At 47.7% G+C, this 13767-nt stretch overlaps 1 protein-coding gene across 12 annotated transcripts in view; it reads right to left on the reverse strand.

Moving 5' to 3' along the window:
- Positions 1-13767, reverse strand: part of msi2b (musashi RNA-binding protein 2b) — a 556019-nt gene that overhangs the window by 189540 nt on the left and 352712 nt on the right. For all 12 annotated transcript variants that reach the window (XM_060848367.1, XM_060848364.1, XM_060848361.1 and 9 more), the window contains one exon: positions 8837-8919. In XM_060848367.1, coding sequence (XP_060704350.1) covers positions 8837-8919 — 83 coding nt within the window. The remainder of the gene's footprint in view (positions 1-8836; positions 8920-13767) is intronic.

Here is a 13767-nt window from a genome sequence, read left to right on the forward strand (position 1 = left end):
GTGTCTGCATGTGAATGTGTGTGCTCGTGTATGTCTGCATGCCCGTGTGTGTATACGCATGTGATTGTGTGTGTGTCTGCATGTTTGTATAAGCATGTGTCTGTGTGTGTGTGTGTGTGTGTGTGTGCGTATGCATGTGTGTCTGTATGCGTGTGTGTGTATAAGCATGTGCATGCGTGTGTATATGCATGTGTGTGTCTGTGTGTGGTCTGTGTATGAGCATGTGTGTGTGTGTGTGTGTGTGTGTGGTGCTGTGGGGGATGTGTACAGTTGGGGAGTGGGGAATGAATCAGTAATGAGTAGGAGGTCATAGCCCATGCAACCTCAAGCAGCCCAATGTAGGACACACAGAGATTGAGATTGGAGTGAAGTTCCCATCAGTCTATTTACGAAAGCTATTTTTTCCTTTAACTGTACAATTTAACAAAAGGAATTACCCACTAATGGATAGGTCCCACTTGACACCTACGAAGATCTCTCTGCTTCAAGCTAGATTCAAATCCAACTAAATCCAAATTTGTTAATAAAAGCAGGCCCACAGCTCATATAAAACCAAAGGCCCTGGAAACAGAGTGTTTCTGTTGACGAGAGATCGGGATATTTTGAATGATTCCGAGCTGGTGGGAGAAAGGAATCCTAGGTGTCCATATCCAAACAGAGCAACCCACTCTCAGGGACAGCACGGCACAGGGAAGGAGGGACAACCTAAAGAGGGGGCTTGGGGTCCGGGGGTTACCTGTCCCGAGTGTGGGAGTGGGGTTTTGGGGGTGACCTGTCGCAGGAGTGGGAGTGGGGTCTTGGGGTGAATTGTCCTGGGAGTGGGAGTGGGGTCTGGGGGGTGACCTGTCCTAGGGGTTGGAGTGGGGTCTGGGGGGTGACCTGTCCCAGGGAGTTGGCGTGGGGTCTGGGGGGTGACCTGTCCTAGGGGTTGGAGTGGGGTCTGGGGGTGACCTGTCTCAGGGAGTTGGCGTGGGGTCTGGAGGTGACCTGTCCCAGAGTGTTGGAGTGGGGTCTGGGGGGTGTCCTAGAACATAGAACAATACAGCGCTGACAGGCCCTTTGGCCCTCGGTGTTTCACCGACCTGTTACCTAATCTTATCCCATCCCCTACACTATCCCATCAACATCAATACCCTTATCCAAGGACTGTTTAACTGCCCCTAATGCGGCTGAGTTAACTGTATTGGCAGGCAGGGCATTCCACACCCTTACCACTCTCTGAGTGAAGAATCTGTCTCTGTCTTAAATCTAACACCCGTCAATTTATAGTTATGCCCCCTCGTACAAGCAGATGTCATCATCCTTGAAAAAAAACTCACTGTCCATCCTATCTAATCCCCTGATCATCTTGTACGTCTCTATTAAATCTTCTTCTGTCCGATGAGAACAGACCCAAGACTCTCAGCCTTTCCTCCTAAGACCTTCCCTCCAGACCAGGCAACATCCTGGTAAATCTCCTCTGCATCTTTTCCAAAGCTTCCACACCCTTCCTGTAATGGGGCGACCAGAACTGTACACAATATTCCAAGTGTGACGTCTTGTATAGTTGCAGCATGACATTACGGCTCCGGAACTCAATCCTTCTACCAATGAAACCTAACACACTGTATGCCTTCTTAACAGCACTATCCACCTGGGTGGCAACTTTCAGTGATTATTGTACATGGACTCCAAGATCCCTCTGCACATCCACACTACCAAGAATCTTTCCATTGACCCAGTATTCTGCCTTCCTGTTATTCTTCCCAAAGTGAATCACCTCATATTTAGCTGCACTGAACTCCATTTGCCACCTCTCAGCCCAATTCTGCAGTTTATCCAAGTCCCCCTGCAACCTGCAACAGTCTTCCACACTGTCCACTACTCCACCGACTTTAGTGTCGTCTGCAAATTTACTGATCCATCCACTTATGCCTGTGTCTAAGTCATATATAAAAATGACAAACAGCAGTGGTCCCAAAACAGATCCTTGTGGCACACCGCTAGTAACCGGATCCAGGCTGAATATTTTCCATCAACCACCACTCTCTGCGTTCTTACAGAAAGCCAGTTTCTAATCCAAACTGCTAAGGGACCCTCAATCCCAAGCCTCTGCATTTTCTTCAATTCCTGAAGAAGGGCTTATGCCCGAAACGTCGAATCTCCTGCTCCTTGGATGCTGCCTGACCTGCTGCACTTTTCCAGCAACACATTTTTCAGCTCTGATCTCCAGCATCTGCAGTCCTCACCTTCTCCAATTTTCTTCAACAGCCTACCATGTGGAATCTTATCAAAGGCTTTAGTGAAGTCCATGGATACCACATCAACTGCCTACCCTCATCTACATACTTGGTAACCTTCTCAAAAAACTCAATGAGGTTTGTGAGACATGACCTGCCCGTGACGAATCCATGTTGACTATTTCCAATCAAATTGTTGCCTGCACTTATAAATCCTATCTCTTATAATCCTTTCCAAAAGTTTTCCAACAACAGATGTAAGGCTCACTGGTCTATGGTTACCTGGGTTATTTCTACTTTCCTTCTTGAACAAGGGCACAACACTTGCAACTCTCCAGTCCTCTGGTACTAAACCTGTAGACAATGATGACTAGATCAAGGCTAAAGGCTCGACCGTCTCTTTCCGAGCTCCAGAGAATTCTCGGAAAAATCCCATCTATTTTCACATCTTCTAGAATTGATAACACCTCCTCCTTACTAACTTCAATCCTTTCAAGTCTAATTGTCTTTATCACAGTCTTTTCCTTTACATTATTCTCCTTTTCCTGAGTGAAGACAGATGAGAAATATTTGTTTAGCACCCCTTCAATCTCCACAGGGTCTACTCTCAATTTCCCACATCTGTTTTTGACTGGCCCTATTCCTACCCTAGTCATCCTTTTATTCCTCACATACCTACAGAAAGCTTTAGGTTTCTCCTTTATTCTACCTGCTAAAGACTGTTCATGTCCCCTCCTTGCTCTTAACTCTCTCTTTAAATCCTTCCTAGCTAATCTGTAACTCTCCATCACCCCATCTGGACCATCTCATCTCAACGTCACATAAGCCATAAGACCATAAGACATAGGAGTGGAAGTAAGGCCATTCGGCCCATCGAGTCCACTCCGCCATTCAATCATGGCTGATGGGCATTTCAACTCCACTTATCAGCGTTCTCCCCATAGCCCTTAATTCCTCGAGACAACAAGAATCTATCAATCTTGGCCTTGAAGACATTTAGCGTCCCAGCCTCCACTGCACTCCATAGCAATGGATTCCACAGGCCCACCACCCTCTGGCTGAAGAAATGTCTCCACATTTCTGTTCTGAATTGACCCCCTCTAATTCTAAGCTGCGTCCACGGGTCCTAGTCTCCTCGCCTAATGGAAACAATTTCCTAGCGTCCACCCTTTCCAAGCCATGTATTATCTTGTACGTCTCTATTAAGTCTCCCCTTAATCTTCTAAACTCCAATGAATATAATCCCAGGATCCTCAGCCGTACCTCATATGTTAGACCTGCCATTCTAGGGATCATCCGTGTGAATCTCCGCTGGACACGTTCCAGTGCCAGTATGTCCTTCCTGAGGTGTGGGGACCAAAACTGGACACAGTACTCCAAATGGGGCCTAACCAGAGCTCTATAAAGTCTCAGTAGCGCATCTCTGCTTTTATATTCCAACCCTCTTGAGATAAGAGACAACATTGCATTCGCTTTCTTAATCACGGACTCAATCTGCATGTTTACCTTTAGAGAATCTTCGACTAGCACTCCCAGATCCCTTTGTACTTTGGCTTTACTAATTTTTTTTTTGTTTTAACAAGAGATACAATTTCTTTAGTAAACCACGGTTCCCTTGCTTTATCACTTTCTCCTTGCCTGACAGGGACATACCTATCAAAGCCATGCAATATCTGTTCCTTAAACCAGCTCCATGTTTCAATTGTCCCCATTCCCTGGTGTGGCCTCCCCTCTTGTCAGCCCTTTGACATACTGTGTCAGGAAACCTTCCTGCACACACTGGACAAAAACTGATCCATCCGATGTATGAGAGTTTTAGCATTTCCAGTCAATGTTGGGGAAATTAAAGTCCCCCATAATGACCACACTCTTCCTTTCACTCCTCCCAGAATCAATTTGCCAATCCTCTCCTCCACCTCCCAGGAACTCTGTGGAAGGCTATAAAAAACTCCCAGCAGTGTGACTTCTCCTTTCCTGTTTCCAACCTTAGCCCATATCACCTCACTAGACGAGTCCTCGTCAAATGTTATTTCAGCCACCGTTATATTGTCCTTGACTAACAAAGCCACACCTCCCTCTCTTTTCCCACCTTCCCTGATCTTAATGAAAGATTGAAAGCCTGGAACGTGCAACATTCATTCCTGACCTTGCTCTATCCATCTCTCAGTAATGGCCACAACATCAAAGTCCCAGGTACCTATCCATGCTGTAAGCTCATCTACCTTATTCCGGATACTACTGTTCCAGAGATTCGGAGTTGGATCTATGTATGTCCCGGGACTGGGAATAGGGTCTGGGGGTGAACTGGCCCGGAGAGTAGGTGTTGGGTCTGTGGTGAACTGTCCCAGAGAGTTGGCAATTGGTCAAGGGGTAGCCTTCCCAGGGAGTGGGTGATGGGTCAGGGGTAGCCTGCCCAGGGAGTGGGTGATGGGTCAGGGGTAGCCTGCCCAGGGAGTGGGTGATGGGTCTGGGGGGTGGCCTGCCCAGGGAGTGGGTGATGGGTCTGGGGGTGAACTGTCACAGGGAGTGGGTGATGGGTCTGGGGGTGGCCTGCCCAGGGAATGGGTGATGGGTCTGGGGGTGAACTGTCACAGGGAGTGGGTGATGGGTCTGGGGGTGGCCTGCCCAGAGAGTGGGTGATGGGTCTGGGGGTGAACTGTCACAGGGAGTGGGTGATGGGTCTGGGGGTGGCCTGCCCAGGGTGTGGGTGATGGGTCTGGGGGTGAACTGTCACAGGGAGTGGGTGATGGGTCGGGGGGGTAGCCTGTCGAGAGAGTGGGTGATGGGTCTGGGGGTGGCCTGCCCAGGGAATGGGTGATGGGTCTGGGGGTGAACTGTCACAGGGTGTGGGTGATGGGTCTGGGGGTAACCTGCCCAGGGTGTGGGTGATGGGTCGGGGGGTAGCCTGTCGAGAGAGTGGGTGATGGGTCTGGGGGTAACCTGCCCAGGGTGTGGGTGATGGGTCGGGGGGGTAGCCTGCCCAGGGAGTAGGCGATGGGTCGGGGGGTAACCTGCCCAGGGTGTGGGTGATGGGTCGGGGGAGTAGCCTGCCCAGAGAGTTGGAGTCTGATTGGTCCAAGAGCCAAGGCAAATGTACGATGCTGAAAGATCTTCAGACATCGACAAGAGGATAATCACAACAGTCTCCGAGTTGCTGTTTCAAAAACGTGGTACAGGTGACGTCATGATTGTGAACAACCTGGAACACAGGTCAACCACCTCAATTAGGAGACATTCCCATACACTCCATGATGCTTCTAAGAGGAGTCAATCTAACAGGTTGCTGACTGCTTTTGTGGTAGGACACTGCTGACAGTGAAGGGGGCATTTTATTTTTATTCAATGGTGGGATGTGAGCATCACCAGCTGGCCAGCATTAGTCACCCTCCAGAAGGTGGGGGTGAGCTGCCTTCTTATATCGCTGCAGTCTACCTGCTGTAGGTTGACCTATAATTCCCTTTGGGAGAGAATTCCAGAATTTTGACCCAGCAACAGTGAAGGAACAGCAATATATTTCCAAGTCAGATTGGTGAGTGAAGGTGTTCCCATCTACCTGCTGCCCTGGTCCTTCTGAATGGAAATGGTCGCTATCTGAGGACCTTTGGTGAATTTTGGCAGTGCATCTTGCCACTGAGCATGGGTGGAGGGAGTGGAAGTTTGTGCATGTAGTACCAATCAGTTTGTCTTGGATGGTGTTGAGCTTCTTGTGTTGTTGGAGCTGCACCCATCCAGGGGAGTGGGGAGTATTCCTCACACTCCTGATATGTGCCTTGTCAATGGTGGACAGGCTTTGGGGAGTCGGGGGGTGAGTTACTTGCCGCAGTATTCCTAGCCTCTGACCTGCTCCTGTAGTCACTGTGTTTATGTGATGATGCAGCTGAGTTTCTGGAGCTCACTCAGGGTAATCATGGGGGTCACGAGCTCCTATTTCACTGTTTGCTATTTTCTGACCAGTTCTATCTTCGAGTGCTGCTCCTCAGCTACTGAGATGGTTCTGGTGAGGACCCTGAACTCATTGGCCTAGAAGTCTAACCACCCAGAATGGGAAGGACAGAGGCATAGTTTCAGGCTCATTTCCCACACTTTTGCCCCCAACTCTAGACTTGAGGAAACAGGCACAAGAGCTGTTGCAACCTCTAACTTTAAAGTCAGAGATTTGTTGTAACTTATTTTCAGCAAACCCAAAGCCATGCAGTCTGACAGTGGACTGCTGGGGGCTAATAATCCAAATGGGGTTGGGTTCAATAAGGGGACAATATTCAATGCCCTAGCACATTTCCCAAAGTCTGGACATTACAAAGGAATTTAGAGAGGAATTAAGCACTTTGTGGTCACTGTTGCAATGTGGGAAAAAGGGAGGTGAATCCAGGCAGAGCAAGATCCTACATAAACAGCATGGCAACAACCAGGTGAGCTGCGTTTGGAGAGATGGTGCTAGTCATTGACCGGGTCACTGAAGGTAATTTAGCAGCTCTTCTTCAAAACAGTCCCACGGGGTCTTTCACACCAAGAAGGGAGACAGGGCAGTGTCAAGAGTTAAAAATGCAAACCTCTTAAAAGGACAAACAGATCTGTTCCAGGTCATGCTCCTCAGTCTTTTATCTTTAAGATCCGAGTCCTAGTTCTTATAGTGCTGTGGTAGTGTCCCTACCTCTGAGCCAGAGGTTCAAAGTTCGAGTCTCACCTGCTCCAGACAAGTGTCTGAACAGGTTAACTAAAAATATCTCAGAGTTGAGTTTTAGGGCTCTTGGGGTGCAGTGGTAGTGTCTCTATCTCTCTGTCAGGAGACCCAAGTTCAAGTCCTACCTGCCTCAGAGGTGTGTCAAAATATATCTGAAGAGATTGTTGAGGAAAATATCTGACAGCTGATTCTGGGGACATTTGCGACGAGGTGGTAATGTCCCAACCTCTTAGCCAGAAAGCTAGGCAGGGCTCAGCGCCAACCTGTGCTGTCATAGTGTCACGACATTTCCAAACAGATTAATTCCCATTACATACATCGTTCGGATCTGAGACCCGCCTCAGTGGGGAGATCACTTTCTGTGCTGGGAGAAAGCTAAAGACTGATGTTAAACCACAGACTTAAAAATAAAATCTTTGTAAGCCTCAAAGTCTTTTGCAGCCCAGAATAAAGAAGGGTCACTCCACCCGAAACGTTAGCTCTGCCTTCTCTCCCGCAGATGCTGCCAGAGCTGCTAAGTTTCTCCAGCAATTTCTGACTCCCAGCATCCACAGTTGTTTGATTTTTTTTCTCTCTGAAGCTTGGACTTCAGCTTGCCAGAGAGAGACGTCAGAGTGCCAGCTCACCAAATACTGCGCCAAAGCACACTCTCCACCTCACTTACTTCACCCTCTGCAGCTTGGGTTAAATGGAGACAGCTAATGGCCCTTTCTAGGGACCCGATGACTTTCAGCCCCACCCGACCTCACAGAACAGCTCCCCCCACCGTGCCTCGGAGGGTCTCACAATGGAGCCTCTATTTGTGTTGTAATTTCGACAGCTCTGCTCCGTGAACCTGCCTGCCAGCTTTTCTCTGCAGCTTATCAGGTTTCTTCGAGAAGTCACATTTTGTCACTAAATTATAGAGGTGAGTGAGAGCAAATCGGGTGGAACACCGTTTAAAAGGATCATGCACTGACTTAAATGGAAAATGCAGAGATCTGAGCAGCATGTGCTTGCTGCTGAAAGGTGTTTCCTAAACAGAGCAGTTTTTGAGTTCAACAATTCTTCACTTGGCCTGCATTTCAATTACTTCCTACGACTAAACATGTTTTCCTTCTATTTTCTAACCCATTACTCTTTCACTGAAATAACAACAGATTCTGCACTTAAAGCATTAAATGTGAGATGAGACCCTTCACTGTTCTCTCCATCGCACACACACACACCCCGCCATGAAAACGTGTATGTATTTGCGTCTATCTCACATATATCTGTACCCGTGTGTGTGTGTGTATGCATGAGTGTGTATGAATTTATATGCGTGTGTTTATGTGTCTATGTATATTTGCATATCTGTTGGCTTTTATGTACATTTAATTTTATGTCAAAGTATTAACTTGTGTACATTCTTGTGTGTGTATGCAGGCATCTGTATGGTGTATACATGTCCATTTCTGTCTGTCTATGCATGTATATTTGTCTGTATGTGTGCATGTCTCTGCATATTTGTATTTGTCTTTGTGTGTATGTGCACACGTGTGCATGCGTGTAGTTATGTTTGTGTGTGTGTCTGTGCATATTCCTCTTTGGGTTTCTATGTGCGCATTTGGGTTTTTATATGCGTGTGCGCGTGTATGTATGATATGTGCATGCGTGTATTTATGTTTATTTGTACATGTGTGTGTGTCTGTGCATATTGGTATTTGCGTTTCTATGTGCACACATGGGTTTTTATATGTGTGTGTGTGAGAGAGAGAGAAAGAGAGAGAGAGAGAAGTGGAATATCTAGCTTTCACCAAGCAGATTCCCTGGAATATTTCTATCTAATGCCATCTGACAGTTCCCTACATTTCCATTCCACCGTGGGACCTACGAGAGTGAGGGCAGTGACAGTCAGAAAGTAACACCATCATGAGTACTACGTCACACTCATTCAGAACATGTTTGTACTTACCATTTTATTATTGATTTCATGGAAGTGGATTTCACAGACTTTCTCAACAACCTCCTCATTTTCAAAAGTTACAAATCCAAATCCTGAAAGAGAGACAGAAGAGAAAAGGCACATTAGTTTCAGCTGGTTAATGATGGCCACCCAGATTGTTTACCCTCTCTATTAGGGACCAGAGATCAGACACATCATAAGGTATCCACACCCAGCCATTAAACACCAGCCACTCGGGCACTTAATTAGTCTCCAAAGGGCTATTAACATGTAACAAATGCTCGGAATGTGCAAACAGCAGGCAATATTTGTCCCTGTGTCTCTGTAGGGCTCACTTTGTGAGAGATAATTGTTCAATGGAAGTTGCTCAGAAACACAGACAGGTACAGTGATGCTACAATTCTCTGATGGAATGAACATTATTGGCTGACCCCAACTCTGCAGTGGCACTTAGAGATGACACACCTGACTGTTGTCAATGATGGGTTTGTGGGACTTGTTTTTAGTAAGGAGGCTCTGTTGAATAATTGTTGCAGTGCACCATTTAAACAGACTGTTGAGTTTACTATACAAATTGTGCTCAGTCCAGCTGCATGGCTACCTCTGTCTAACTCATTGTCTGCCAACAATGCTGACATAAGACACTCTACACCAGGGCTTCCAACTCCTTCTCCATACTGACCCCATTTTTCCTTTGCAAAAGAAGTCTGGAGGAAGATGCTGTGGGGTTTGTCGAGCAGCTCCGTGATGCAGGACTCTGTGCTGTACAGTCTGTTACCTGGGATGTACACTGAGACAAACATTGACCGTGCCTGAAGGACTATCAACTTGATGAAAGACACTCTTTGGTCTGCCCGAAACCTGTTGGTCTTCCCAGAGCAAGGAGTTGACCCTGACCGAGTGTTGTAGACTGACACATTCCAAGATCCAGGAGCATGTGCTGAGGGACGTACTAAAGCCTGGGGCTGTTGCCTTCAAGGAGTAGTGGGGAAAGACCACTGCCTGAGGTCTTCCTGCTGAGTACAATGCAGAGCCGTTCAGTTATTGGACCCTCCTGGAGCCTCAATTGTATGTAAATTAAATCTTGTACAGGTAAGAAACACCTTGAGTTTGTTCATTCTACATGTGTAAAGACTGAGTCGAAAAGTGTGGTGCTGGAAAAGCACAGCAGGTTAGGCAGCATCTGAGGAGCAGGAGAATCAACGTTTCAGGCATAAGCCCTTCATCAGGACAGACTGTATACAGACTCAATGTTCCAGTGACTGTGTATGCATATGAAGATTTTTGTTATTACGGTACATTTTTGAAATTTAAAAAAAATCCCATTTGGACTTTCTCACGACTTGTTGGGGGGGTGAAGGGAGCAGCAATTTTCCCTAAAAGCTGTATGGTTATGTTCCTCCTCAGAGGGTCCACACTGAGTGCTGTGCCTCTGATTCCAAAAACTGCTGCCAAATGCAGACCTCAGAGTTCTGTGCAGTGACAGAGACGATTATGGGGAGAATAGTTTGGGGGGGGTGGGGGTGCTGAGTGAAGGTGTAAGAGAAGGAGCACGTGGTGGGGTTCCTTCTAATCAATCACCCCAACCAACCACAAAAGCACCTTCTTGAAACAGATCAGAACTGGTAAAGTGACCTAACGCAGCCCACTCTCTACGTGAAGAAACTGTTCAAAAACAGACTCTGTAGACTGTTTGCTTCAGTCAATACTGAATAAAATAGATTTCAAAAAGAAAATACAATGGAGCCTACAATAGTCGACGTTATTCCTGATAACGGCTGCTGGAGCAAGAGAGTCCTCTGACAGGACCGTGTCCAAAACGTGGACCATTGCATTATATATCTTCATTTGCTACCTTTTCCTTTTTGTATTCCATAGACCTGGAGGTGCGTTATTTATCTTAACTCCTGCCTTGGTCGATACATCAGGAATCAGGAACCTTAAGACCATTCAGGACTCCAGCTTTACATGTTGCTTTGTAAGGCCCTGTGTTGTTCGCGAAGACAATAATCAGCATGAATGTACCGTAATAACTACAGCTGCAAATGTGTTGCTGGTCAAAGCACAGCAGGCCAGGCAGCATCTCAGGAATAGAGAATTCGACGTTTCGAGCATAAGCCCTTCATCAGGAATAAGCCATTCCTGATGAAGGGCTTATGCTCGAAACGTCGAATTCTCTATTCCTGAGATGCTGCCTGGCCTGCTGTGCTTTGACCAGCAACACATTTGCAGCTGTGATCTCCAGCATCTGCAGACCTCATTTTTTACCCGTAATAACTACAGGCTGCTATCAGGCTGCCACTTTGTGCTTTCAGTGGAAAAGAACGTTTGTTTCCGTATCCCATTTGAAATCCCAGAACACCCTTAGGTTAGGTGCATTAGTCAGGGGTAAATATGAGGTAGGGGGAATGGCTCTGGGTGGGTCACTCTTTGGAGGGTCGGTGTGGACTTGATGGGCCGATGGGCCTGTTTCCACACTGTAGGGATGCTGTGGAAGGGTGTTATGGACCAGGCCAGGCCCCCTTAAATATTTCAAGAAGGTATCCTAGTCCCTAACTTTTCCTTATTTTCAAGGTAAATGTGAAGTGGGTATTCCAGGTGTGGTGCAGCTGGTCAAAGCACTCAGCTTTAAGCAAAACAGAATTTATTTAAACACTACAGTTGAAACATGAACAAAACAGAATTTAGAATAGCAACTGCTGGGAAACTTAACTGACCCGACACAGCAACTGAACCAAGGATCTGTTCCAATTCCTGTAACATCCCATTAACACACCCCTAGGCTAAAGGTAAATTCAAACACAGGTTTTTACAGGCAGGAGAGACTTCAGAGAGAGAAGCCAGTCAAGAATCATCTGCTGAAGCATGGGACATGTTTGCACTGCAGCAGCTTCTGATACAGCTAAAATAAACTGGAAAAAACCTGAACTGGCCACTCCCCTGCCACTGTTAAACTAGGGTCTGTCCAGACATTTCAGCACCTCTGCCTTGAGACCGCTCTTTTAAAAAAAAAACCCCAAGGACGAAATTCTGTTGTCAAAGTGACAGCATCATCACAGGGCTAAAGGAAAGTTCCTGAGTCTGAGTGTGTGCCGCACTCTGTCCCATGGCATTCATATGTCTGCCCCTTCTGTAAAGTGAGCTCTGACATAGCACTCACCTCGCAATGCTGCACGCTCTGAGGCATTTTACTGACAGGGCCAAGGATTGGGGGTAGAGGAGAGGAGGATCAGACTAGGAAAAGATTGCATTGCTCAGCATGGTGTGCAGGAGGAGAGCTAGAAAGCAATGGTGAGGCATAGAGGTTGGGGAAGGGAGTTGCAGGGTGAGAGGGAACCGAAGGTGATGGGGGGACGCAGGCGGGTAACCAGAGTCAGTGAGGGCTGCAGCAAGACATGGGTCTGGTGCAGAGTAAAGAGATTGCTTCTGGCAAGAAGACAATTCTAACCAAAGCAGCAAGGGTGGGGATTGACTGGATAGTGCTGGCGTGGTGTACTCAGGAGGGTGAAGGAGAGAACGTGGACCCACTGGACTTGATGGAGGGGAAAGGATCAGAGGCCAGCAACATCAAGCTGCATTTAAATAGCACATTAAATCTCACAAAATACCCTTCAGAGGAGGACAAACAAAATGAGACAACAGGCCACGTAAGGAGGGAACAGAACAGGAGAGAGCGTGCGAGATAGAGAGATGGAGAGGTTGAGGGAGGGCCTAGGCAGCTGCAGGCTAGACCATCAATGTTAGAGCAATCAATCATCACAAATGATGAAGAGGTCAGAGTGCAGAGATCTGGGAGGACTCTATGAGGCTGCAGGATATTAACAGAGATAGGGAGGGGCAAGCGAGGTGGAATTTGAAAATAGGGACGAGAATATTTTAAAACCACAGACTGGATGGCAGTGCATGGTCACAGGTGTGATAGTGATTCAGGAGATACCTTTCTGAAGGGTCAGGGCTGGGACACAGAGCAGGGAAATGTTAAACAGTACTCAGATTTGGAAACAACCTGTGGTAATACTGATTATACCATGGGGTGCATCATACGATCCCAGCAACCCTGTGGATCAAACAATCTGCCAACATAGACAATGCAATAGGAGGCACACTGGTTCAGAAGACAGATACTCAAATCCCATTTCCATTTGGTGCTGTATTTAAAGAACATCCAATAGAACCATACCTTCCTGGTTCCCATCCCCTTGAGGGAGAAGAGTGGGCTAACTCCACGCTGTGCCATTTTAACCATACCCCAGTAACGGGCTTGTTTCAAACAGCTATGTCAAAACAGTGTATACACGGCTGGCACATGAGTCAGCTGGACTACAAATAGCAAACAGGAAACTAAGCCCACATCTCAAGCTGTCACTGGGAGTGGGTGGCACAGTGGCTAGCAGTGCTGCCTCACAATGCCAGCGACCTGGGTTCAATTCCCACCTTGGGTGGCTGTCTGTGTGGAGCGTGCACATTCTCCCCGTATCTGAGTGAGTTTCCTCCCACAGCAGGCTAGGGTGGATCGGCCACGGGGAGTTGTGCAGGCTAGGGTGGATAGGCCATGGGGAGTTGTGCAGGCTAGGGTGGATCGGCCATGGGGAGTTGTGCAGGCTAGGGTGGATCGACCATGGGGAGTTGTTCAGGCTAGGGTGGATCGGCCATGGGAGTTGTGCAGGCTAGGGTGGATCGGCCATGGGGAGTTGTGCAGGCTAGGGTGGATCGGCCATGGGGAGTTGTGCAGGCTAGGGTGGATCGGCCATGGGGAGTTGTGCAGGCTAGGGTGGATCGGCCATGGGGAGTTGTGCAGGCTAGGGTGGATCGGCCATGGGGAGTTGTGCAGGCTAGGGTGGATCGGCCATGGGGAGTTGTGCAGGCTAGGGTGGATAGGCCATGGGGAGTTGTGCAGGCTAGGGTGGATCGGCCATGGGGAGTTATGCAGGCTAGGGTGG

This window comes from Hemiscyllium ocellatum, chromosome 31, assembly GCF_020745735.1.
Source record: "Hemiscyllium ocellatum isolate sHemOce1 chromosome 31, sHemOce1.pat.X.cur, whole genome shotgun sequence".
NCBI lineage: Eukaryota > Metazoa > Chordata > Chondrichthyes > Orectolobiformes > Hemiscylliidae > Hemiscyllium > Hemiscyllium ocellatum.